The sequence below is a fragment of the Heterocephalus glaber genome, unplaced genomic scaffold (genome assembly GCF_053883595.1).
Source record: "Heterocephalus glaber isolate CG9 unplaced genomic scaffold, H.glaber_assembly_v1.0 deba00001561, whole genome shotgun sequence".
Classification (NCBI taxonomy): Eukaryota; Metazoa; Chordata; class Mammalia; order Rodentia; family Bathyergidae; genus Heterocephalus; species Heterocephalus glaber.
Window position 1 is genome coordinate 13,755,764 of NW_028258349.1, and position 26,573 is coordinate 13,782,336.

The following is a 26,573-nucleotide window of genomic DNA, read 5'->3' on the forward strand; positions in this document are numbered from 1 at the left end:
AATTAAAGTTTGTAGTTGAGCTGGGCCTGGTGGCATATACTTGTAATCCCAGCACTCTGGGAGGCTGAGGCAGGATCGCAAGTTTAAGCCCGGCCTACGCAATTTAGTGAGACTTGTTTCAAAACAGGGGATTGGGATGTAGTTCAGTGCAAAGGCCCTGGGTTCAATCTCCAGTACTTTTCTAAAAAGCATGCAGTTGGCCCTCATATCTGTGGGCTCCATGTCTGCAAGTTCCACCAGTCACAGATCCAAACTTGAAGGTGTGTTGCATCTGTACTGGACAGGTACAAGCTTTTTTTTTTTTTCCTTGCTACTTTTCTCTAAATAATACAGTGCAACAACTACATACATAGCGTTGACCTTGGGTTGGGTATTATAAGTAATCTAGAGACAATTTAAAGTATATAAGAGGATGTTCATAGGCCATCTGTACATACTCTCCATTTTATTTAAAGAACTTGAACACCCTCAGATTTTGGTATCCTAGGAGGGTCCTGGAACCAGTCCCTCCTGGAGGGTGAGATGACTGTACTCAGCCCCTCCTTTCAGCTGTCATCAGCATGTGGCCAATATTTTTTGCTTTTATAATCTCGGCATCTTCTTCTCACCGTCCCCCACCTTGGATGATCTCAAACAATCCCAGTCTTTGCAGTGTATTTCTGCACAGTAAGAAACGACCTTTTAAATTTTTTATTATTGAGTTGGGTATGGTGGCACCACACACCTGTGATCCCAGCACTCAGGAGGCTGAGGCAGGAAGATTGCTGTAAGCTCAAGGCCAGCCTGAGCTACATAGTGAGTCCAAGGCCAGCCTGGACTACATAGCAAGATCCTGTCTCAGAAAACAAAAAGAATAATACATTTTTTAAAATTTCTTATTATACCTACTGTTAAATTCCTTAATACCACCTCTCCAATTTTGAATTTTTCCCTCTTTTATCAGAGATACATGATTAAGGGAAAATAATAGTTGTTTTGTTAATCAGGATCCTCATATTGCATTTGGTAAAGTGTCTTAAAGTTTTAAAAATTTATTGTGCAAGAGATTGAACCCAGGGTTTTTGCACTGAGCTCTGTCCCCGGTCATTTTTTATTTTGAGATACAGTCTTGCTAAGTTGCTCAGGCTGAAACTTGGGGTCTCCTGCCTCAGCCTCCCAGATGGCTGGGATTACAGGATGTGCCATGATGCCCAGGTTCTTAGGGTTCTTTCTAATCTATAAGTTCTCCCCTCTCCCTGCAGTTTATTTTGGGAAGAAACCCAGGTCACTTGTCCTTAGTTTCCCATATCCAGGATTCAAATGGTTACCTTGGCATGGTATCCTTTAACTCCTTCCTCTAGCAAACTGTTTCACAAAGAAGCTTGATTGGGGGACAGGGGCAGCTGCCAAGGCCAGAAGGTAAGAATCAAGGGTCTGGGCTTCTTAAAAGACCACAAAGAGGCCTTTGTGACTGGACTGAGCCAAGAGGAAGGCTTGAGATGAAGTGACAGAGTGCCATCTTCATTCATGACCTCACTGGGCTCCCACCAGGGCTGGCATGATTCCCACTTTATGGATGAAAACTGAGCCCAGAGTGGACAAGTCACCATTGCAGAGTTGCACTGCTTAATAAGTGGCAAAGCCAAACTCGCATCCATACGTGCCTGTCTCCATTGCACGCGCTGGCCTCTAAAAGCTGTTGGGAGCTGTGAGCACGTAAGTCATTTTGCTCTGCTCCCATCCTTCCTCTAAACTTGTTCTTTGAACTCGGTGAGGGACATCTCTAAACCCTGAACCACCCCTACCCACTTCCTGGGTCCCTCGAACTCAGGACTCCAGTGAAGCCCCAGGCAGCCCCTGCCACAGCTCTTTCCTGTGCCTTTTTAAAACCACCTCTGCCCAGAGTCACGAGCAAGCCACACCCGCTTGATCTCTGCAGGGGCAAGTCTCGCCGGCGTCACCCCACAGACAGGCTCCTAGCAGTCACACTCCTTAGGCAAGGGCAAGACCCCTCTGCCTCTTTCTGTGCGCACATGGTAATTCACTTTGCTGGTGTCTGCCTTTCCAAAGCCAGGGGAGTGCAAGAAAGGTCACAGAGGAAGGCAGGTAGGGATGAACCAAAAGCAGATTAGAAGTCTGCATTCTCTGGCTCTGGGGAGACAAGGCCAGGGAGGTGCAACCAGACAGACAGGTTCTGTGCCCTGCCCTGTTGAGGAGGATGGTCCTCCCACCCCCTTCAGAAGGAGGCTGGCAGGGAAACAGGATCTCCTATTTGCAGGGCTGGTGTGGGTTGGGGCCTGGGTAGTATTTGTTGTTCTTCAAATACAGAGGCAGCTAGCTGACCTCATTTGCAGAGCTGATAACCTCAGCTCAGGGACCTCCTAGCCTCTCTGCAATTCAGTCTCCTGGCTCAGATGTCAAAATAAGCTCATGTGGGATGGGCGGAAGCACTTCACTACCACCAGCCAAGCTTTGCATGGTGTGCCGTGGGACCCCTTGCACTTCACACATTGAGAATACAAGGGGATCTCTAGCCCCCTCAGGCCACAAGGCTAGAATTCGACCCCAGGGCAGTGATGCTGGGGATGGATCTCAGGGCCTCCTAAATGCTGGGCAAAGTCAGGCATGGCAGCACATGGCTGTAGTACCAGCACTGAGGAAGCTGAGGCAGGAGGATCACCATAGGTTTGAGGCCAGCCTGGAATACATAGCAAAACCCTGTCTAAAAAACAAACAAAAAATGCTGGGCAAGTGTGCTACCACTGAGGCATGCATACACACACACACACACACACACACACACACATACACACACACACACACACACACACACACACAGAGTCCAAAGCACCTGCACCTCTGGACCACAGCTGGGCTGGGCCAGGTAGCTAGGAGGACATCCCTCAGTCTCTGGTATGTCATGATAGGGCTGAGAATGTGTGGCTTAATGGTAGAGCACTTGCCTAGAATTCAGTGCCCAGCAATTAAAAAAAAAAAAAGTGTCATCATGACCTTGAGTGATTGTGCAGCCTCAGGAAGGATGCTCTTTTCTTTGTCACTGTCTGATGGGGACAGCAATCTTGGGGCATGTTCAAACCTGTTACTTAGTCCCAAGACCTCAGATCGCAAGGGCTGGAAGTTGCTCCCTAAGAAGAGAAATTGAAATCCCACAAATGGGTGAGTAGAAGAAAGATGTCCCTAAGACCCTCAGAAACTAGGCTGTCAGGATCAAGGAAAAGGAGGCAGTAGCCAGAGAGCCCAGGGGACATTCCTCCTTCAGACTTTTCCCACATGTGGCCAAGAGGTTGGAACAGAATAGTTAGTGCGGTGTTAGAGGACAAAGACTACAAGTGGCCTAAATATCCATCAGTAGGGAACTGGCTGAGTAAATGCCAGGCACTGGGTGATGTAGTATTGATTGTTGAAAAAACAAAATTAGCCAGGCGTGGGGCACATGTGTGTTATCCCAGCACTCAGGAAGCAGGAGGATCACAAGCTCAAACCCAGCCTGGGCAACTTCATGACTTAACCAAGATCCTGTCTCAAAATAAAGGGCTAGGATGTAGCTCAGCATGAAGGCCCTGGGTTCAACCCCCAGTACCACCAAAGAATTAAAAATTTTTTAAAATAATTAAGCAGGGGCCAGGGATTTAGCTCAGTGGTTTCGCTGCCTGCTGCGCAAGTGCAAGGACCCGAGTTCGATCCCTGGTACCAAAAATAAATAAGTAAATAAAATAATTAAGCAGTTTGTAGATCTAACTCAGTGTTAGAGCACTTGCATAGCATGTGCATGGCCCTGGGTTTCATCTCCAACACCCATCCCCCTGCAAAAAGAAAGGGGGAAAAATTTTTTGAGATAGGGGCTCAGTATGTATTCTAGGTTGGCCTTGAAGTCACTGTGTAGCACAGGCTGGCCTCAAACTCAAGGCAGTCCTCTTGCCTCAGCCTCCCAAGTGCTGGGTTTACAGGTGTGTGCCACCATGGCTGGCAAAAGAGGAAAAAAATTAAGTGAGTATGTTTGTGCTACAATGGCATGGTAAGATGTATTGGGGGGTTTTTTGTTATTTTTGGTTTATTTGGGGGGAGGTTGGGTTTTTTCCCTGTTTTGTGTGGTTTTGTTTTTGTTTTTGTTTTTTGCTTTTTGAGACAGGGTCCTTCTATGTAGTTCAGTCTGGCCTTGAATTCACTATGTAGTCCAGGCTGGCCTCGAACTCATAACAATCCCCCTGCCTTGGCCTCTCAAATTCTGGGATTATAGGTGTGTGCACCACCATGCCCAGCTGTTAGTGCGCTATTTTTGTTACTATTTTAAATTTTATCTGCTTATTTATGTAAGATATTTCTGGAAGAATACATGAGAAACTGAACAGTGGTTGCTTCTGGGAGGTGAAACAGGACAGGGATGCCCTTTTATGCCACTTTAATCTTTAAGAACAGTTCGGAAATAAGACAAATGAAATGGGGCTTCTCAAATGATACTGTGCATCACCATCATCACATGCAGCACAGTGACGCTTAGGTCCTGGGCCCCATCCCCAGGGAGATACTGACCCAGATGATCTGATGTGGGCCTCAGGAACCTCATTCTTTACTGAGGACTCAGGGTGACTTAGATGCTGGGTTTCAGATCACAGGGGAAAGCTAGAGAGGAGAAGCCAGGGAGGAAGTTTTTTTGTTTTGTTTTTTTGGTACCCGGGATCGAACTCGGGACCTTGCGCTTGCGAGGCAGGTGATGGAACCACTGAGATAAATCCTGGCCCCAGGGAGGAAGTTTTTGCAGAGCCTCTAGCTGGGTATGACTGGACTTTGGGAAGGGGAAGGGAGACTTCAGCCTGAGTCTGTGAGAAGAGCGGTGACAGTGCTGGTACCGTGCTCCTGACTACCTCCATCTCACTGATTAGGAAACTAGGGCTCTGAGAGGGAAATCCCTTCCCAAAAGCACGCAAGTGGTAAGGGCTGGGATCTGAACCGGCCATGTGTCCAGGACTAGGCATGGCTGTGTCCTCAAGAGTCTGCCTCTAACACCCGCTTGCTTTTCCCTGTCGTTAGTCTTGTCTCCAGTTTCATGGGGACACGCCCAGCTTAGCAGCTCCATTAAAAATAGCCCTTTCCCCCAGTAGTTCCAGAAATGGCTCTACACAGTTGATGTCATTGCTCTCCTTGGCCCTGTTTAAGGCACATGACAATCCCATGCTACTCACTGCATACGGGGGAGAGGTTTCTGATTGGACAGGCCTGGACCACATGCACATACCTGGAACCAGGAAGTAGGGTCTGCCCCAACCAGAACACAGAACTTTATCAAGAGAAAGAGTTGTGGAAGCCGGGCTGCCAAGAGCACCAGGTGTGTACCACCTTTGGGAACCATGACACCTGTCTCCACCTCTGTAGCCTGGCTCTTCTGCTAGCTTTGTTACACATCTGTGTCATTACTGGTCCCTACCTGGTGCCTGGTGAGGCATGGATACCTAGGGATCCCCACAGACAGCTGGAAGGAACTTCCAGGGACATGGCCTGTCAGGCTGAGGTGGCAGGACATATCCTTCTGTCACCTTGGCCTGGCTGCTTAGCAGTCCTGTGGGCCCACAGCCTCTAAGCCACCAGGTCTACCAGACCTTTTACCCAGTGGCTGTGAAGGTTCTCTGGGTTTTGGAGAAGCCTCAGAGATCAGCACAGTAGAGGCATGAGAGCTTCCAGGCTGAGCACTCCTCGGAGCCCGGAGCTCAAAGCTGCCGGGAGGTGCATTTCCTAAGAATAGGCCCCGCCTGTGCGGAGGTTGTCAGCCCAGCCTGAACAACTCCCCACCTCCAGCCAGGATTGCTGTGGTATGTGTGCCAGCCCTGGTCTGGGGGGAGTCACAGGCCACTCTGCATCTATTTCAAGGTTCCGGGTTTCATAGCTCTTTTTTTTAACCACCCTGCAAAGTAGGTCACCTGTTCCTCTTCCAGCAGCCTTTGAGATTCTTTGGAACAAGACCGAGACTGTCCTTTGATGCCGAGGGCATCTGTCTTTCCAGCCCAAGCACAGTTAAGGGGGGCACAGTCAGTGCACAGAGGGCACTGGCTGGCTGGAGGCTTGGGGCAGGGAGAAGGGAGAGGATGCGAGACAGAGTGGGAGGAGGACGAGGGGATGAGGAGACAGGCCTGGCAGCCGGAGCCCCTGTGTCAGGCCCTGTCCTAGACTCTTAGCTGGTAAGTTTCAGACCCGGCTCAGCCTTTAAAATAGGTTATCATGGTTCAGCTATAGCCAGGAAAACCTGGCCCCATGTAAAGAGGCAGCAGGTCCCTTCCAGCAGTAGGACCTGTGCCGGTGGGCTGGGCTCTTCAGGTAACCAAGTTGTTCCCCGCAGGGGCTGGCCAGAGACCTATGAAATGAATACCTCGGAGCCCAAGATGGAACAGGAGAACATCACCCCCGGGAGCCGGCCCCCCTACCGCAGCAATGCCCCCTGGCAGTGGAGCGGCCCAGCATCCCACAACTCTCTACCAGCCTCCAAGTGGGTCACCCCGGCTGCCCCAGGCCATGCCCAGTCCCTCAGCCGGCCACTGAAACAGAACCCCATGGTCCCCTTCCGTGAGTCCCAGCCACTGCACAGCAAGAGGTAAGACCCTGAGGAGGACCCCTCCACCCCCACCTCCCGGCTGCCCACACCCATCGCTCCCCCTCAGTCTGCCTGCCCATCTTGTCATCCTGCCATCTCCCTCTGCGCCCTCCTTCCCTTCCGCTTTCACCTGGGGCCTCTTGTGCTGGAAGGGGCTGCCAGAGGGTAGAAACCCACCTACCAAGTACAAGTTGGAACTCTGCTTTTTAAAAGATGAAGGGACTTGGGGCCAGGGATTTAGCTCAGTGGTTCCAGCGCCTGCCTCGAAAGCACAAGGTCCCGAGTTCAATCTCCAGTACGGAAAAAAAAGTAAAAGATGAAGGGACTGATAAGCACAAAATGTTAGGACAGTGACTTCTCAGAGAGGCTGGGAGGGGGAAGAGGAGCCATGTTCCAGTCTTGGGCTGGGAGGCCAGGCCACTCAGGGAGTTTGATGATGAAGATGTTAAACTTCTGGATACTGTTTTGAATACAGTATCTATTAAAAGGTAGAAAGGGCTAGGGATGTGGGCCTAGCATGCATGAGGCCCTGAGTTCCATCCCATGCCCTGAAAAGAAATGTATCCCTAAAATAAGGGAACTGGGCAGGGCATGGTGGCACATGTTTGTAATCCCAGCACTAGGGAGCTATGAGGCTGAGTCAAGAGGATCACTGCAAGTTCGAGGGCAGCCTGAGCTACATAGTGAGACCCTGTCTCAAAAAAACAACAACAAAAACTTGCAGAGAGCATGTTCTCCAGGAGAGGGGCAAGAACCAGGAAGAGGGCGCCATGAAACTCCAGCTTCTCACTGCCCTTTACTCAGCTTCCATCTCATCATCCAAAGAGAGGATAGCAGATGAGATGTAGTTGGACCTGAGAGGAAGATCATCGTCTGTCACCTGTCCTCTTGAGGTTAGGGTACCTCACGGTCACTCCTGCCTCCTTCCTCTCTGTTGTCTCATTCTAGGCCTGTCAGCTTCCCAGAAACCCCTTACACAGCATCACCAGCAGGGGCCGACACAGTCCCTCCCTACCGACAGCCTTCTGGGAGCTTCTCCACCCCGGGTTCTGCCACCTTCACAAGATACAAGCCATCCCCAGAAAGGTCAGTCTCCTTGGGTTTTCCCAATTACAGAGTCTGGTGAAAGCTGCGGATCCTTCTTCCCCAGGGAGTGCACCCACTACAATTTTATTTGCTACTTTATGGGGTTTCTGGACCCAGCAAGGTCGTCAGAACACCCCCAAGGGATTAGCTGTGTCTCACATTTAAATGTAGGGCTAAGTGGGACTGGGCGGATCTCACCATTGGCCTTCCTTGTAGCAGAGTTTTGGTTGCCATTTTCTTGACACCTGTGTCATTTTTAAAGTCAGACCATCCTCCATCCAGCCTTGCCATCCATCTGTCTCTCTCTAGCCCCCACCCCTGAAGACCAGGCCATAAGCAGTACCTCATTCTCATGATCTTTCAGACTTCAATCCTACCCCTTGGAGCCATCTCCAACCTGGCAGTCTGAGAGATCTTCCCAAACCCTCTGCGGTTCCCTGGTGCCATCAGGATAAACACAAACTTCACAACTTGACATCCGAGGCCCTGCAGGATCTCCCTCCAGCTGAGCTTGTGACCATTCACCTTCCCTGGGGCCCTCACCACTTCCATTCTCCCAGCCTTCACTTCACCTCCTCTGGTCCACCCTCCACTCGGCAGCCGGCAGCTCTTTCTGTATCTGGCCATGTCTGTCCCCTGCCCCAAACCCTCCCACAACTCCCAGAGCCCTCAGTACACATCCTCGGTTCCCTCACTATGGCCTCCCCCTCCCAAGGCTCTTGCTCCTTGTAGGACACATCCCAGCCCCACTGGCCACTTCCAGACTTGTAGGAAGGCTTCCTGCATTTCACAGCCCTAGCCTTGGAATTCTTCACCTTCCTTACCCCACACCACCCCACCCTCCACACCTGGGTTTTGATGCTGCTCCTGCTGGAAGTGCCATTTGAGCAGAGTTTGGAGAGACGAATAGGAGTTTACCACAGAAAGGAAAGAGCAGGTCATTTCAGGTAGAAGAGGGGTCATATGCAGAAATAAGCAGAGTGGTGTAGAGCAAAGGAGGCGCAGAGAAGAATTGGTGTGTGTACGTTGTGAGTGGGAGCGGCTGAGCCACAGAAAGGGCCAAGCCTGGAAATGGCAGGTAGCATGATCTGCCCATGACAAAAGTGGCAGTACTGATGTTACTGAGAACAATTGGGAAAAGCTTTTTTTTCCCTCAAAGTTTTTGTGTTCACCCCTTTATTTTCTCAACTTTTTATTCGAAAATAATATTCACAGGAAGTTGCAAAAAACTGTACAGGGACAGGGCTGGGGATTTAGCTCAGTGGCACTGCGCCTGCCTCGCAAGCGCAAGGTCCTGAGTTTGATCCCCGGTACAAAAAAAAAAGAGAGAGAAATGTACAGGGAGATCTCATGAACCTTCACCTAGCTTTCCCCATTAACATTTGAGTAACTATCATACAATATCAAAGCAGGAAACTGACATTGGTCCAGGCCTTAGAGCTTGCTCAGAAGTCACCAGTTGCCGAGTGTGGTGCATAGTTGTAATCCCAGCAAGTTTGAGGTCAGCCTGGGCAATTTAGCCAGACTCTACCTCAAAATAAAAATATCAAAAGGACTGAGGACATAGCTCAGCACTCCCTGGGTTCAACCCCTAGTACTCCCCCGCAAAGTCACCAGTTACACATGCACTCATTTGCATGTGCGCAGCTCTGTTGTGTCTCAGGCAGTCTTGTGTAACCATCACAAGGTGCCTTATGCCACCCCTTCATAACCATACCATCCCTAACCCCTGGCAGCCATTAATGTGTCCTGTATCTCTGCAGCTGTTGTTAATGAGCGTTACATAAAAGGATGCATGTTGTGGCATGTACCATAATTCCTTATGGTTGCTGAGATGTATCCCATGGTGTGGATGTACCCCAGTTTAACCACTCACCCATTGGGAGACATTTGGGTAGAGATTTTTTGTTTTATTTTGTTTTGTTTGTTTTTGTGGGGAAGAATTGAGCCCTGGGGCTTTGCACTGAGCTACATTCCTAGCCCTTTATATCATTATTATTATTAATTTTTGATTTTTTGGTTTTTGGGGAGTGTTTTTGAGACAAAGTCTTGCTATGTAGTTCAGCCTAGCCTTGAACTCACTCTGTACCCCATGCTGGCTTTGAACTCACGCTGATCCTCCTGCCTCAGCCTCCCGAGTACTGGGATTACAGGTTATTATTTATTTTCCCACAGGGTTTTACTAAGTCTCTAAATTGTCCAGGCTGGGCTTCAGTTTGTAATCCTCTTCCTCAGCCTCTCACAGTGCTGGGATTATAGGTGTGTGTCACATATCCTGCTAGTTTCTAGATTTTGACTCTTACAAATATCAATGCTATGAACATGTACTTTCAGGGATACAAGTTTCTGCATGAAAATAAGTTTTCATTTCTCTGGGATAAATGCCCAAGAGTACAATTGCATACCATATGGCAGGTACGTCCATTTCACATTCCCACCAGCAGCATATGAGTGATCCTGTTTCTCCACATTCTCACCACCATTTGTTGTTGTCACTGTTTTTCATTTCAGCTATTCTGATGGGTATGTAGTGATATCTCATTGTGGTTTTAATTTGCATTTCTCTGGTGGCTACAGTGTTGAACATCTTTTCAAGTGCTGATTTGCCAAATGTATTTCCTTTTTGGGGAAATGTCTATGCGTGTCTTTTGCCCATTTTCTAATTGGATTCAATATTCTTCAGTGGTAGAGAGTTCTTTGTATGTTCTAGATACCAGTCCTTTGTCAGCTATGCAGTTCTGGAGATTAAACTTTGGGCCTTCACGCTGAGCTACATTGCCATGCCCTTTTTTATTTTTAATTTGAGACGAGGTCTCACTAAATTCCCCAGTCTGGGCTTGAATTTGCCATTCTCCTATGTAGCCCACCGAAAGTGCTGAGATTACAGGCATCCACCACCACACCTGGCTTATTTTTTATTTTGAGACAGGGTCTCACTTAAGTTGTTAAACTGCCTAGTCTGGGCTGGAATTTACAGTCCTCCTGCCTCAGCCTTCCAGAGTCCTGGGATGACAGGCATGAGCCACTATCTATACTTTTCTTTTCACTTTCTTTATAGGATCTTTCACAAAACAAAACTTTAATTTTGATGTAGTCCAAATAACATTCCTTTTCTTTTTCTGAATCATGTTTATCATGTTGTCTAAGAACTCTGCCTAGGCTTGGCTCCTTAAGATTTTCTCCTGCGTTTTTCTGTAGAAGTTTTACTGTTTGATATCTAAGTCCTTGTTCCATTTTCAATTAGCTTTTGTGTACCTGAAAGGTTGAGGTCCCTTTTTTGCCCATGGATGTCAAATTAGCTCTGTCACCATTTATTGGAAAGACTGTTTCTCTCTTGCATTTCTGTGATGCTGGGAATTGAACCCAAGACCTCACATTTTCTAGGCAAGTGTTCCACCACTGAGCTACATCTCCAGCCTGTTTTTTGCTGCTTGGGGCAGACATTGATGGGTGGGGGCTAATTGGGCCTATTTGTACAGTCTGTTTTGAGTTTTCTGGTTTGTCCCATCAGTATGTAAGCATGAGCTCAGTGAGTTCCCAGCAGTTCTCTAAGACAGAGCATTTGTTTATCCCCATTTTACAGAGGGAAAACTGGGACTCTGTGAGGTGAATTCACTTGGCCAAAGTCATGCAATCTGGACAGAAACCCAGGCCTGTGATCTCAGAGGGCCAAACCCTCACCCCAGAGCTGTCCCACCTGCCCAAAGGACTTCAAGCTCCTCCTCCAATTCAAGGCAACCTTTGTGGCTCTCTCTGAAACACCTGTCCATGGTGACATTTAGATGGCTGTGATTTTGGATTTCAAACTCTCTGACATTGGCAATTGGAAAAATACAGTTTTCCTACAACTGAGGCCCTCCCAGCCCACCCCTATCTTCTAAGGTTGCCAGTGGTCCTAGCTGTGGTCTCTACAGCTCATGTCTCAGCATTCTCTGTCTCCATCAGCAGCTGGGTTTCCAGCTCTGCCAGATGTTCCTAGCGTACCTCCCGCCTGAAACCCCCAGAACTAGCTTTCACAGTCATTCATCAGCCTGAGGTCAAAGGCCCAGGAGCAGGTCAAGGCCTTTTCCTACTGCACAGTTGTCACATGACTTCCTGTGTGCAGGAGGAGTGGACCACCAAGCTCAGCACAGGGCATTAGGACAGAAAGATGTGTGAGTACAGCTGTCCTGCGTGCTGCGCTGGGCCCCACACAGTTGCTCACCAGGCCCCTGGCTAGATTTTTTTTTCCTTTTTTCTCTGCCAGTGCCATATGGAGTGGTTTATCAGTTGGGAGGCACTTGACTGCAAGGAACAGAAAACCTTATTCAAGAAGGCATAAAGCCCTGGGCATAGTGGTACACATCTGTAATCCCAGCTAATCACGAGGCTGAGACAGAAGGATCTCAAGGGTTGTTTGTTTCTTTCTTTCTTTCTTTCTTTTTTTTTGGTACCAAGGATCGAATTTGGGACCTTGCCCTTGCAAGACAGGCAGCAGCACCACTGAGCTAAATCCCTGGCCGGAGGATCTCAAGTTTGAGGCCAGCCTGGGCAACTAAGCCCTCAAAATAATTTTTTTTTTTTTTTGGTACCAGGGAATCAAACTCGGGTCCTTCCACTAGGGAGGCAGGTGGCGGAACCACTGAGCTAAATCCCTGGCCCTGAAAATAAAAATTTTTAAAAGAGCTGACAACGTAGCTCAGTGGTAAAGCATCCTAGGGTTCAATCTCTAGTACCACTAAAACAAACAAGTAAGTAAATAGTGTGAGGCATTAGGGGGTTTATCATCTCCTGTGCACAAGGATATCTTTAGGGACTCTGCGCATGGTTGCAAATAAAACCAGTGTCCTGTGGGAAAGGAGGGAAGAACTTTTTTTTTTGTACTGGGGATGAACTCAGGACCTTGTGATTTCAAGGCAGGTGGCAGAACCACTGAGCTAAATTCCTGGCCTTAGAACTACTTATTTTTAAGAATGAGGGAACAGGGTCACTTTCCTACCCTTTAACCCTGGCAAAATCACATTAGGACCTATGACTGTCTTTTAAACTGTCATCTACTTAAGTCATGTGACAGAGGAATGGCCGCCAAAGCAGAATCTGGTCTCCACCAATAGGAGCAAAGAAAGTGATGGCTGTTCGGGTACAGGCAGCCAACAGTGGCTATGCCATCTGTCTGCCCTTCTACCCAGCCGTCCTGTAATTTCACTGTTCTGCTCGTGAGGGTAGGAGACTGACAGGCCAGAGCCCCCTACTCTGGTGAGGCTCTTACCCACATTCATGTCTGCCTTGGTATTTCCCTCTGTGGCAAGTGGGAGGCTCATGCTAACAGCACCATAACCCAACCCTGCTGACTGTCAAGGATCCCACCTTGACCTCCACAGAATCACTGCATCCAGCTTCTGCTCCAGCTTCTGCCTGGAGATGCCCCAAACTGCAACTAGTCAGTCAACGTAACCCCAGCCCTTTATCCTGAAAGTGATTTCATCTTCTAATAAAAAATAGAGTAATTACTCTGAAATGTCTCAGCTGAGATGGAAGACAGTCAGGCACTCTCCTTTCAAGGACATTTGCCCGGAACCTTGTGTGTAGTGAGATGAGATGTCCTGACTCTCAATTCATTGGACCAGAATTAGGCAGTGATAGAAAAGGACCCAAATAGGACTTATTCAGTGTCACAATAAACAGTCAACATAACCCAGTCAGTTTGCCTAAGAATAATGAAGTCTTGTTAGTATGAAAGTGACATGATTGGATACACTGCAGGTTGTCTTGATGGGGACAAGAGATGAACTTGGTAGAATGTATCTGGCTAGAAATGGTCTATCAGTTAAGATTAGGTTTAACTATGTAATCCAGAAAACAGCCATTCAGCAGAGAGAGTTTCTTTTTCCACATTGTTAGGGACCTAGCACCTCCTTGATATCATTGTCCTTCGCCTTATGCCCCATGGTTCATGATGGCTGCTCAAGCTCCAACCTTTAGGAAACAATGAGGCAAAGGCTGCCACAGCACACCTCTGAGGAGCTTTCCTGGCTAGAAGTCAAAAGCAGCATTTTTACTGTTATCTCTTTGGCCAGAACTGCAAGGGAACCTGGGAAGTGTAGTCTTTTGGCCAATCACATCACTGCCCAAATACAGTTAGGATTTCTCTTACCAAGGAGGACAGCACAGAGCAGATGCTGGGGAAACAGCCTGTGGTGTGGGCTTCTCATCCTTCTCACTTCCTCTGGCATCTGATCCCTGCCTCTGTTGACATTTTCCTTTGTTGCTTGGGATTCAATACCAACTCTTTGGGGAAACTGTATAAACATGTCAACACTCTGTCTGCAGCTACGGTGGAGCCACGATTTACCAGGCAGCTAGCCAGGTATGAAGGCAGCCAGGGAGATGAAGTTGGCTTAGAATCAAAGTTGCCTTTGTAAAATCCCTTAGATTTCCAGAAACTGGACCTTTGGTTGAAAGAAAAGTAAGAATAATCTTTTTGTGCTTCTGTATTTTGGCTCTCTCTTCCTTTCAGGAGAAGTTAGAGGTCAGATCCTGATCCAGGGAAGGGAGGATAGTATGTTTTTTTCTTAGCAGGGGAGTGGAGTTGAGTCTCCAGGAAGTCCAGCGCCCCTCTGAAGTGCCTTCTGCTGTCCTAGAGGAGTTAAGCCTAGAGGCTAGAGCCTGGTCTTTGTAGAGACAGCCCTGACTTTGAGCTGTCTGGTGACCTGGAGAACTTGCTTAGCTCCTCTGTTGTACGTCACAGGTCTCAGTTTATCATCTCTCCTCCCCTCCACATCTTCCCAAGTGGAAGGGACAGATGCAAGGGGCCAGATGGGCAATAGCATTAGTAACGGAGACTCAGTAACTCCCAGACACAGGGCCTGTGTCAGTGGGTGCTTCTGGCTGACGGTATCAGAACTGGGCTGGCTCCCACACTATCACACCACAGGACACTCAGAGGCAGGGCAGGCTCCAGGATGGCTTGCCCAGTGCGGCTGCCGCATGAGCAAGTGTCCAGCCCTTCACCTCCTCTCCTCCACCCTACCCCTTCAGCCTGGGAGCAAGAAGGTAGCCGCTGCTTGTGATGTGATGTCTGGGACCAGCAACACCTGGAGGAAACGGGAGGCCATCTTTCCTTGTTATCTCTCTTAGGAACAAGGAGACTTCCCAGAAGCTACCCAGGGGCTCTTTTAGTCAGGTTATGCTGGGTAACAAACACTTGAAAATCTTCGTGATTTAAATTAACAAGAGTAGGGCCAGGGATTTAACTCAGTGGCATAGCACCTGCCTGGCAAGGGCAAGGTCCTGAGTTCAATTCCTATTCCAATTAATTAATTAAGGGTTTATTTCTCTGGGGCTGAGGGAGTTGCTCAGTAGAGTGCATGCTAAGGCCCTGGGTTCTATTCCCAGCACTGCTTAAAAGAGAGTGGGGAGGGGCCGGGGATTTAGCTCAGTGGTTTCGCCACATGCTGTGCAAGCACAAGGACCCAAGTTCGATCCCTGGTACCAAAAAACAAAGAATGGGGACTTACCTACTCTTCAGTGCCACTGCTGGTTGACAGAAGACCTCGCAGGACCCAGGCTCCCTGAGCAGTCATCATCCCATCACTTCCTCTCAGCTCACTGTAGGGAACTAGCCATCTACCCATCCAGCCAGTCTTGGGATCAGGAAATGCTGTCCTGCCATGTGCTTGCAGGTGGAGCTAGAAATATTTTGTGGAAGTTTTTTTTTTTTGGTACTGGGGATTAAACTCGGGTCCTTGAGCTTGAAACCACTGAGCTAAATCCCCAGCCCTTGTGGAAGTTTTAATAACCCTCACAGACCTTCCTATCTCCTTAACCAATACTGTCACACCCTTGTTCCCAAACCAACCCCAAGCAGGGAAAGAGTTTCCACCGTAACTGGCTCTGATCTGAGGTTGGTCCAACAGTGGGAGGTGTCCATGAGCATGGAGAAGGCTCCACCATCACCTCGGGTGTCGGAGTTGACCTCTAGGAGGCTCTCTGCCCAGGGGATGACTCTGTCGCTCCATCCACTCCACGTCCCTACAGGGCAGACAGTTTTTCAAATGAACCAACTACATTTCAAATTGACGTGTACTTGCTTCACCAAGGTCCCTCAGCCTGTAGTGAGCATGGAGTTTGAGCCCACAACTGCCTTGTCCTGAAGCCTGAGCCCCTGCACACCCCAGCAGCAAAGGGACACACAGAGTTCTAGCCTGTCAGCCAGTTGTCACAACTCAATATATGTCATGTGTCAGCCCCAGGCTCAGTGCTGTAAGTCCCGAGAAGAAGGGCCTCCCGTGAACATCTCTGACTACTAGGGAAACTGAGGCCCTGACCTAGGAATTGACTGCCACTGCCTGGGCAAGAGGCTATGGTGAGGTGCAAACCCAGCCTGCCCAGTTCTAGGCTGCCTGTACCTACAAATGCTCCCTCATCCTTCCTGTCTCCCTCCTTGAGAGAGAAAGCCTGAGCAGGCCTGGAGCAGTAGTGCACCCTATTTCCCAGCACCTCCTTTCACAGGGGAGGGCCAGGACCTCTCAGCAGCCTAAGGGCAGGGCGTCGGCCCGGGTTGCTCTTCTCATTCCTCCTTGAGGAACCTGCCAGGCCCTGCATTTCCTGCTGGCGCCACCCCATCTAGCAGCACTCCCCAGGCTGCTCCTCCAGCCCCTGGAGCTTCTCTTCTCTCCTGATCTGTGCAGCAGCCTCCCACTAGGGCTCACTGGCAAGCAGGTGATTTGACATGCTGGTCCTTCACCCTGTGCTTGTGTCCCCTCACCACCCTCCAGGTACGTGGCCGGCCCTCACCCACTGCTGTCCTTTGATCCCCACTTCAGCCACGATGGGATGTCTAGCGGCGACTCCTCCTCAGGTGGCCTGACCAGCCAGGAGAGCACCATGGAGCGCCAGAAGCCAGGTAGGGCCTCCACAGAGCCTGCCCGCCTCACCTGAGGGGTTCTCTTCACAGTTTGCCAGGTGACCCCACTTCCTGTCAGTAAGGGATGAAACCCGAAAGAAAGCCATGTGAAGCAAGGTGGCACACACCTGTAATCCTAACACTGTGGGAGGCAAAGGCAAGAGGATCACGGGTTTAAGCCCAGCCTGTCAACTTACTGCTCTACTGAGATCCTGTTTCAAAAAAAAAAAAAAGTTATTTTTAAGGCTAAGGGTATAGCTCAGTTCAGAGGCCCCAGGTTCAATCTGCAGTACAAAAGGAAAGGAGAGAAGGGAAGGGAAAGGGAGAAGAGAGCTGGGTGTGGTGTTGCACGCCCATAATCATTTGTGATCCCAGCACTTGGGAGGCTGAGACAGGAGGATCCCTTCGAGTTCAAGGCCAGCCTGGAGTACAAAAGGAAACCCTGTCACAAAAAAGGGGCAGAAACAGAGGAGAAGGAAGAGGAATAAAGGGGGCCAGAAAATCAGTCACAGGAGTCACCCAGGAGAGCCACAGGACAAGCTTTTTGTCCATCCAGAGCTGGACAGGGCATCAGTGGATGGTGTCTGCAAAAGCAAGAGTCGAGACGTGTGGCGTGGACATGATAGCTGTTAGGATGACAGTTGGAAAGGATTAAAATTGACTTAAGGGCACTGGAGCTCACTGCATTCTGTGACTTTTCATTATATAATGGTCTCAGGTTGGTTTTTTCCTTTATTTGGTTTTGGGGGGTTTTTTGTTTTTGTTTTCTGAGTCTCACTATGTAGTCCAGGCTGGCCTTGAACTCACAGTGTACCCCAGGCTGAGCTTGAACTCATGGCGATCCTTCTGCCTCAGCCTCCTGAATTCTAGGATTACAGGTGTGTTCCACTATGGCCAGCTCCTGTTACTTTTCAATGTTTATGGACTTAATGCATGAGCTGAAAAGAGTCTAGTTCATGAGTGTATAGTTGATGACTTGTGACCCAGGGCAGGAATCAACACAACACTCTGGCAGGCTAAAGCAGGAGGATCAAGAGATTGACCCCAGCCTAGACAACTTAGCAAGACCCTGTCTCTAATTGAAAAATAAATAAAGAGCTGGGGATGCAGCTCATTGTGAAGGCTTTGGATTCAATCCCCAGGACCTAAAAAATGAAAATCAGAACATAGCAGCCTTCCAAACCCCCACAGGCATGCCCTTCCCAATCCGTACCCTCAAGGCCACCCCTGTCCTGCTTCTGCCAGCCTGACTTCGTTTTGCCTGGTTTGGGGTAGAATATAGAACCATACTCTATGTTGCTCCGTGTCCCGTTGTGAGAGCCAGCCACAAGATGGCATGTGTCAGTGCAGTTTCCAAGTAATATTTTGTCGTCTCAAGGAGCTACAACGTACTGCTCCATCCTTGTGTTGATGGATGTTTGGATGATTGCCAGTTTGGGGCTGCTTAGAGCAGTGCCATTGGGAATGTTTTGGCGCCTGCCTTTTGATGAACTTGTGCTCGCATTCTGGAGGGTATTCACCTGGGAGTGGCTTTGCCAGGTTGCCTGCCAAACTTCAGGAGAAATTACCAAACTGTTCGCAAAGTGACAGCCCATTTTAGACTGCAGCCAAGGACAAATGAGTTCAGGTTTGCATGTCGTCATCCTTTTTGTTTCAGTTACTCCAGTGGGCACATGGTGCTATCGCACTGGTTTTGCATTCTGTTTTGGTTTTTTTGAGATGGGAGTCACACCCTGTTGCCCAGGCTGGTCTTGAACTCCTGGGCTTACATAACTCTCCTGCCTTAGCCTTCCAAGTGTCTGAAATTACAGGCATATGCCACCATACCTGGCTCACATTATGTTTATTTCCATTTTTTTGATAATTGATGAGCTTGAACATCTCACATGTTTATTTTCCTATATATATTTATTAATTCTCTGCATATAATAGATGATTTCTTTTTTCGGTGCTGGGGATTGAACTCTGGGCTTTCACACTGAGCTATATCCTCAGCCCTTTTTTATTTTTGTTTTTCGAGACAGGATCTCACTATGTACCCCAGACTGACCTTGAACAATACATGGTGATCCTCCTGCCTCAGCCTCCTAAGTGCTGAGATGACAGGTGAGCACCACCACACCTGACCTTGGTTTTTTTTTGTTTTTTTTGTTTTTGTTTGTTTTTGTTTTTGTTTTTGAGACAGTGTCTCACTAAGTTGCTTAGTTGCCCTGGCTGGGCTCAAACATGCCATCCTCCTGCCTCAGCTTTCCAGAGTGCTGAGACTATAGTCCTCTACCACCATGCCCAGCTGGATGATTATTTTAAACTTTTGGCCCTTTTGAAATCTGAGGACCTCCAGATGGATGGGAGGCATTGATTCAAAGGAAGAAAAATAAAAGTGCTAGAGCATTAACTTCCCTGGAAAGAGGTAACAATATCCTCTTAGGGGAAGTGGGAGAATTTCTGGGCCGATGGAAAGAGTGGGCAACCAGAGCCACCTCAGTAGCTCCCTGGGCATTGTGGGTTAACAACAAGGTCACAGGCCCCAGGGGAGTTCTTTGCACCTGTGATTATCTTAAACCAGGCGTAATGGTCCAGCTTAAGGCAAGCAGGTACCTCTTGTGCCCCAGGTCCTTCTGCTGCCTCCATCCGCTCCTCCTCAGCAGGCCGTCCCTGCCTGGCACTGCCTCCACTGCACGTCTGTGATCTTGGCTCCAAGACAGACAGATTCGGATCTTTTTTTCTTTTTTCCCAGTCACTTCAGAAAAAAGAGAAAAGTGTTGCTTGGCTGTTTCATTACACCAAAGTGTAAAATGGAGAATTTTTCCACCCTTCACCGTGGGCCCCAAATAGGTGTCAAGAGATAGCTCACTATGGACCTTCCCTTCTCCTCCGGTCCCTCTCACCTCCTCGGGACCTTGTTATAGGTTGGCTAACGCCTTCTCTGCCCCTACGCACACACCTCAGGAGGTCATCAGGAAATCTAGAGTATTCAAAACCTCAGCCAAGGGGGATCCAGTCAGTGGTGAGGGGCATGAGGATCAGGCACCACAACAGACACAGGCCTTGCACAGCCCAGAGATGAGCAGTCGCGACACGGGCAGTTGGTTTTGTGTAGTTGTCACATGCCCAGTGTTGTCCAGCTGTGCCACATACCTTCCTCTTGAGTCACTGCAGCAGTGCTGCAGCATGTGACTGCTGCGTTGTAGAGGTGAGGGAAGTGGCAGAAAACTTGTCACTTGCCTAAGGTCTCTCCGATAACTAAGATTTGAACTGAAGTCTGTTGGACTTTGGGGCCTCTCCTAAACCCCTACTACCCACAGATACCACCCTTGGTCTCCTCCCAATGAAGTGCAGACAGATCCGCATTTTCTGTGTCTCAGGACATCAGGCAGGTATCCCCAAGGTCTTCAGCTTGCTTGTGCCTGACATCTTTTATGCTTCCATCTGCCCTGCACACAGAGTGAGGCACGAAGGCCTGAAGGTCACTGCACAACTAGTGAAAGGCTCGGGACCAGGACCTGTGAAAGGCAGAGCCAGGGGCAAGGGGACACTAGGATGGCCAGGACCAGAAGGAACCTGGCTCTTCAACCACTTACTCAGTATATCACTAACAACACCCCCAGCCTGGGTGCCAGGGAGACAGTGTGAGCCAGACAGGCACATTGCCTTCCTCCTTGGGGCTTGAGAATCTGGTGGGAGAGATGGACAGTAAGCAGGGGACAGTGGTGATAGAATAATACCTGACAATGCGGAGTAGAGTGGAAACTAACACAGTGCCAAGAGGGAAGGATGGGGTTTGAGGAGCTTCGAGCAGATCAGGCTGCTAGAGGGGCTAGAAGAAGGCAGTGAGGTCAGCTGGGAGGAAGACATTCCAGGGGGAGGAGGAGCTGGTCCCAGGCTCTGAGGCGCCTGTGAGGCTGGAGTATGGAGGAGCAGTGAGTAGGCCCTGCCATGAGGCCAGGGAGAAGGGACAGCACGTGGGGCCTTGAAACTGTGGCATGGCTTTGTCCTTCACTCACAGTGGGCCAGAGCCACAGGGTTCAGTCTTGAGCAGAGAGGGGCTAGGAGCTAGACAGGTTCATGGGTCCCTTCAGCTATAGCTTCCTGCCAGTGATCTGGGAGCGAGACCAATGGGGACAGGGGAGGGAGAGATTGGCAGTCCTGGGTTTGGTATTTTGAAGGCAGTGTTGGCCACATTTCCTGATGCCTAGATGTGGATGTGAGAGAGGAGTCAGAATGGTGCAGGAGTCAGAATGGGCCTGAGCAGCCGTGAGGATGGAGCGGGTCATCAGGCAAGCAGGAGAGACTATGAGACATGCAGGTGTCTGGCTGCGGCCACAGCGGTGCCAGGGGATGTACAAGGGGCGGAGGCTGGTATAAGGCAGCCCAGTCTGTGCCCACAGTCCAGGCAGGCCAAAGACAGAGCATGGGCGTTGTTGCTTAAGGCTACCGGGTATGGCCATGTGGAAATGTGGTTCCTTGAGTGGTCTGGCTGCCTCCTGGGTGCCAGCCCCTCCTGGGCATGTGGAAGGCTCCAGAAGGCAAACTACGCCCAGAGGAAGTGGTGGATGCCAGCTGCTCCACTGTCTCGTATCCGTGGACCCCAAGAGAAGGTCACACAGCAGAGGCACCCTCACCTGGGTCCCACCAGCCTGCTCTGCAGTGGTCCTCCTGAGTGCCCTCCCTCCCATGCCACACTGCAGCCAGGGGCCTTGTGCCCATGAGCCCAGGCTCCCACAAGCCCGGTGGGCAGTAGGATCTGAGTCAGGCATGGGGCCTCAATGTGACCTCATCCCCTCTCAGTGCGTGCCCTGAGTGCCTCTCCTTCCAGGGCAGTTCAGGATCAGTGAGACCATACCTGGCCCTCAGCACAGGGTAGCACATCATTAGGAGAATGAGACCGCTCCTCCTCATTCCCTTGTCCTGTCACTGCCTGTATTGTCAGTGGGAACCCCCAGGAGGTGCAGGGCTTGAGAGTACAGGGTCTGACACCAAACTGACCTCCACTCCACTTCCTGCCTGGTCTTTTCTGACTGTGTGACCTTGGACTAGTTACTGAGTCTTGATGTTCTGCTTCTCTATTAGAAATGGTATTGCTGGGGGACCGGGGATTTAGCTCAGTGGTTCTGCTGCCTCCCTCGAAAGCGCAAGGACCAGAGTTCGATCCCCAGTACAAAAAAAAAAGAAGTGGTATTGCTGGGTGTGGTGGCGCTGGCTGTAATCCCAGCATTCAGGAAGCTGAGGCAGGAGGATCGCCTCAAGTTTGAGGCCAGCCTGGGCCACACAGTGAGTTCAAGGCCAGTCTGAACTACATAGTGAGACCCTGTCTCAAAAGAAAAAAAAAATGGTACTAACATCCACCTTATGGTAGTATCCACATTATATAGCAAGATAATACATCCAAAGCACTTACAAACAGTGCCTGACTCAGAACATGTGTTTATCAATAATTATCATTACAGGGCTGGGGATTTAACTCAGTGGTTCCATCACTTGCCTTGCAAGTGAGAGGTCCCAAGTTTGATCCCCAGCACCCAAAACAAAACAAAATTATCATTACAATAATTTTGACTGTCATAAAGATTAAAAGTATGGGCTTTGAGGTTAGACCACCTGGGTTTAGAAACTTGGTTAATGCAATTGTAATTTTGCTAGATGTTAGCCAAATGTGTTGGAGTATTTCCCCCACCACCATTCCTTGAGTCCTGGGAATTGAACCCGGGGTCTTTACATTGAGCTACATCCCCAGCCCTTTTTTGTTTTTATTTTGAGACATGGTCTTGCTAAGTTGCCAAGGCTGGGCTTAAATTTGCAATCCTCCTGTATCAGCCTCCCACAGTGTTGATATTACAGGCGTGTGCCACCATGCCTGGCTGGTCAGCGTTTTTTGTTTTTTGGTACCGGGGATCGATCTCGGGACCTTGCACTTGTGAGGCAGGTGGCAGAACAACTGAGCTAAATCCCCGGCCCTGGTCAGTGTTTCTTAAGGCAGATAAATGCTCCATTCAGGCACATTGACTTGCCTGGGGAGTGACCAGGTTACACCACTGCAGTATCACGGTGTTAAACCTGCTCACCTTGCATATGTGAAAAACTCTTCTAACCAATAGGATGAAAAGAAAAATTAACCACGTAGAAAAATGGGGAAAGGAGATGAACAAGTAAATTACAAAAGAGAAAATCCAAACAGCCCGCAAGTATGAAAATCTCTCAGCCCCTCTCGGCATGATGAAGAGGGTTGCTGTGTGGCCTCGGTGAGTTAACCGGCTGGCGTAATGCCCTGACAATGGTGCTCCGTAACTGTCCCCTGCCACTGAGTGTTGTCACAGCTCAAGGCATGGGTTGATGGGGTCAAGCCTGAGGTGAGCAGATAGGCGAGTAGAGGGATGGTTCCAACCAACTTAATTTAGGATGGGACTCTTCAGGCCGTGGCCTGCATCACCCCTAACCACTTAACGTTTCTCCTGTTTTCCTGCAGAGCCTCTGTGGCATGTGCCTGCCCAGGCCCGGCTCTCGGCCATGGCTGGAAGCAGTGGGAGCAAGCATGGCATCCCCAGGCAGGATGCGGCAGGCAAAGATTCCCCCAACAGGCATTCCAAAGTGAGTCTGGGCGTGCCCGCCGCACCCCAGGAGCCAGCTACAGGGGCTGGCAGCTGGGCGCAGGCTGCTCTCCCTGGACGTGGCCTCCAGCATCCTGGTGCACCTCCTCCCCCTTTACCACCTAGCATTCAGCTGGGAGTGGATATGCAGTCTGCAGTTAGAGCCACCAGCTTCACATCCTGGCTCTGGCCCTCACCGTCAAGGTCATTTTGAACAAATCACCCATCTCAGTTTCTTTGTTATTGCATCAGTCCTGGTAGATGAACTGCTGTGCCCACAGCCTCTGGGTCTCAGTGACTGTAATGGAGGCTCCATTCCCTCTCACACTCAGTGTAGTGCAGGTGTTCAGGGAGCAGCTGGCTGCCCACAGGGTGATTCAGTGTCCCAGGCTCCCTCCCTCTTGTGGCTCTGCTGTCCCCTAGCACCCCCTAGCCCTCTGTTGGGCTCCTGCATGGTAAGGGTGGGAGGGAGAGAGGATCAAGTGGGAGGAATTTTTAGTCTAGGCTTGGAAATAGCTCAAGTCACTTTCACTTACATTGCAATGACCAGGACTCCATCACTGCAAGGGAGGCTGGGAAATGTAGTCCCAGGTGTCCAGGAGGAGGAGCCCATTTGGCTGAGATCGTGGCAGTCTCTTTTCATTCAGAAGGCATTTGACACACACAGTGTGCTGGGCATTGGGACCACCGGGATGAAGAGGATAGACAGGCTTCTGTCCTCAGGAAACTGACATCCCAGTGGGGGCAACAAGCAGCAAGCCGATAAACAGAAACGGCACTAAGAAATGATCCTTGCTCTGGAAGAAAAACAAAGCACAGTTAAAGAAAGAGTGACTAATCTTGCTGCTTTAGGACAACATTGTCAGCAAAGCCTTTTGAGAAGGTGACCTTGAAGCCAGAACCTTGAATGAAGTAAGGGGTGATCTGGGAAGAGCATTGCAAGCAGAAGGACCATCAGGTGCGAAGGCCCTGAGATAGGGGTATGCCTGGGATGTTCAAAGAACAAAGAGACCACTGTGGCTGGAGCAGATGAGGTGAAGTTAGAGGCCAGCGCATGGGCTGGGCAATCAAGGCCTTGTGTGCTATGGTGAGAACCCTGAATTTCCGAAGTGAGGTGGAGCCACGGGAGGGTCTTGAGCAGGAAAGGCTCACGATCTAACACAGGTGCTCACAGGCTCCCTCTGGCCTCACAGTAGCCCAGCAGGAGGCAGTGGTGGACAGGACCAGGCTGGAGCCCAAGAGGAAGCCAAAGTGCCAGGTCCTAGGCACAGTTCCAAGATGCCAGAGGCGGGGTTTGCTGTGGGGCTGGGCATGAAGTATGAGTAAAGGCCCAGGCTCCTGGGTGGGGCTGCTGGAAGGGTGTGAAAGGCTGCAGCCATTATCCAGAGCAGGAGGCTGATGTGGGAGGGAAGGCCCGGAGCTCAGTTTTAGACTGGTTTAATGTGGGAAGAATATTATCCACCTATCATTTGTTCCTCCAAGCTATCCCGTGAGGTGGGATATGTAATCACCCTTCCACCCCCATTTTATAGATTTTCCACATCACTTGCCCAAGGAGACGAGGCCAGTAGGTTAGGGAGCAGGATGTGAAGCTGTCTGGTTGTAGGGTTCACATGAGGGCAGGGGGAGGAGGGGCAGGTGCCCTCCCTGGAATCAGAGTGACACACTCCCTGCCTTCCAGGGCGAACCTCAGTACTCCAGCCATTCCAGCAGCAATACCCTCTCCAGCAACGCCTCCAGCAGCCACAGTGACGACCGCTGGTTTGACCCTCTGGACCCTCTGGAGCCAGAGCAGGACCCCCTCTCCAAGGGCGGCTCCAGCGACAGTGGGATTGACACCACCCTCTACACCTCCAGCCCCAGCTGCATGTCCCTGGCCAAGACGCCTAGGCCCGCCAAGTCTCACAAGCCCCCAGGAAGTATGGGCCTTTGCGGTGGGGGACGCGAGACTGCCGGGAGGCTGCACCACACAGACAGGCGGCGGGAAGTCTCCCCAGCCCCTGCGCTTTTGGGACAGAGCAAGGGCTACCAACCGAAGCTGTACTCCTCAGGCTCCAGCACCCCTACAGGCCTGGCAGGGGGCAGCCGGGACCTGCCAAGGCAGCCCAGGTAAGGCTCCACACCAAGCCCAGGTCCTTTGGAGGATCTTGGCCACCTTCCCCCTTCCAGATGGTGGGACCCCTTCCCAGAAGCATGCGCATACGTGCACACAATTACATATGAGTTTGCTTGGAGTCAGGAGGCTTGTGGACCAACCCCTGCTGCCCATCCGTCAGCCTTTGAAGACCTGGAATAGAGAAAATGCAGTGGCTGTCTCTGTCTTCATCTGTGTCTGCTTCTCTCTGACCCTGTCTCTGTTTTCTTCTCTCTGCTGAGACCGGTGGTTCTTATGCTTTCTGGGGAATCAGACTGTATCTGTTAGGAGTGCATTAGGCTGTGGCTTAATCAAATAGGAGTTAACAGTCCCCTGACATGGGAGTCTAGAGAGGGCAGGGCCAGGCTGGTACCGCAGCTGAGGGGGGCCCATGAGTCTGGCACTCTGTGCCATCATCCTTACCGTGCTGGCTTGAGTCCCTCTGGTCTCAAGACAGCTGTGGTGCCTGCAAGGTGGCAAGGGAAGGGACAGAGAACAGGAAAGGGGCACTACATTTGTGCAGCTCCTCCTTTTTTATGGAAAAAGCAAACACTTTCCCAGAACCCCCTGCAGCAGGTGATGTGATGTGATTGTCCCAGCTACAAGGAAGTCTAGGAGACCACAGTCTATCCTTGCTGCCTCTGTAGTGTAGGGCAGTGGTCAGCAAACAGCTCACAGTGGGGCTTGATCCACACAGATTGCTGGGCCCACCCAGAGTTTCTAATTCAGTGGGTCAGGCTGGGGCCCAAGAATACATCTTTTTACCAGTAGATGCTGACCCTGCCGCCGGTCCCAGGAGCACACTTTGAGAAGCACTAGTAGAGAGGCAGGCAGGGCCAATGCTGGGGAATCACAAACAGTATCTGTTAGGAGTGGGTTAGGCTGTGGCTTAAACAAATAGGGGTTAAAGCAATGGCCTGCACAGAGGTGGGAAAATCAGTCTACAGAATCACAGTCTCATCCAGGGACACTCATGTGGCCCCAGGTAGGGAATGCTGTGCTGGTCCCCAGTGCTGACCCCCAGGCCACAGCCTCACTTCCATCCCCTGACCTCTTGAGCAGGGGCAGCTGAAACCCAGGACTCAGGAGAACAAGAACCTTCTCGGCTTTCTGACGCCTTTGTGATCATCAAACCCTCAGCTTCAGTACCCAAACCCTTGCCACTAGTGGAATTGTGTCCATGTTTCTGTGTAGAGAAGGTGGTTTCCAAGGCAATCCTTAGCTTTCTCTGACAACACACTTTGGTCTGGTCTGGATGCTGAGACATCTGTACCTGAATGATTTCCTGCCCTACCAGAAGCTCTT

General features: G+C 50.2%; 1 protein-coding gene across 15 annotated transcripts in view; it reads left to right on the forward strand.

The window, feature by feature from the left end:
• The window catches only part of Sipa1l3 (signal induced proliferation associated 1 like 3), a 227,914-nt gene that overhangs the window by 168,251 nt on the left and 33,090 nt on the right, over positions 1-26,573 (forward strand). For all 15 annotated transcript variants that reach the window (XM_087191195.1, XM_004859023.4, XM_004859024.4 and 12 more), the window contains 5 exons: positions 6,329-6,580; positions 7,529-7,666; positions 16,423-16,550; positions 23,014-23,135; positions 24,816-25,243. In XM_087191195.1, coding sequence (XP_087047321.1) covers positions 6,329-6,580; positions 7,529-7,666; positions 16,423-16,550; positions 23,014-23,135; positions 24,816-25,243 — 1,068 coding nt within the window. The remainder of the gene's footprint in view (positions 1-6,328; positions 6,581-7,528; positions 7,667-16,422; positions 16,551-23,013; positions 23,136-24,815; positions 25,244-26,573) is intronic.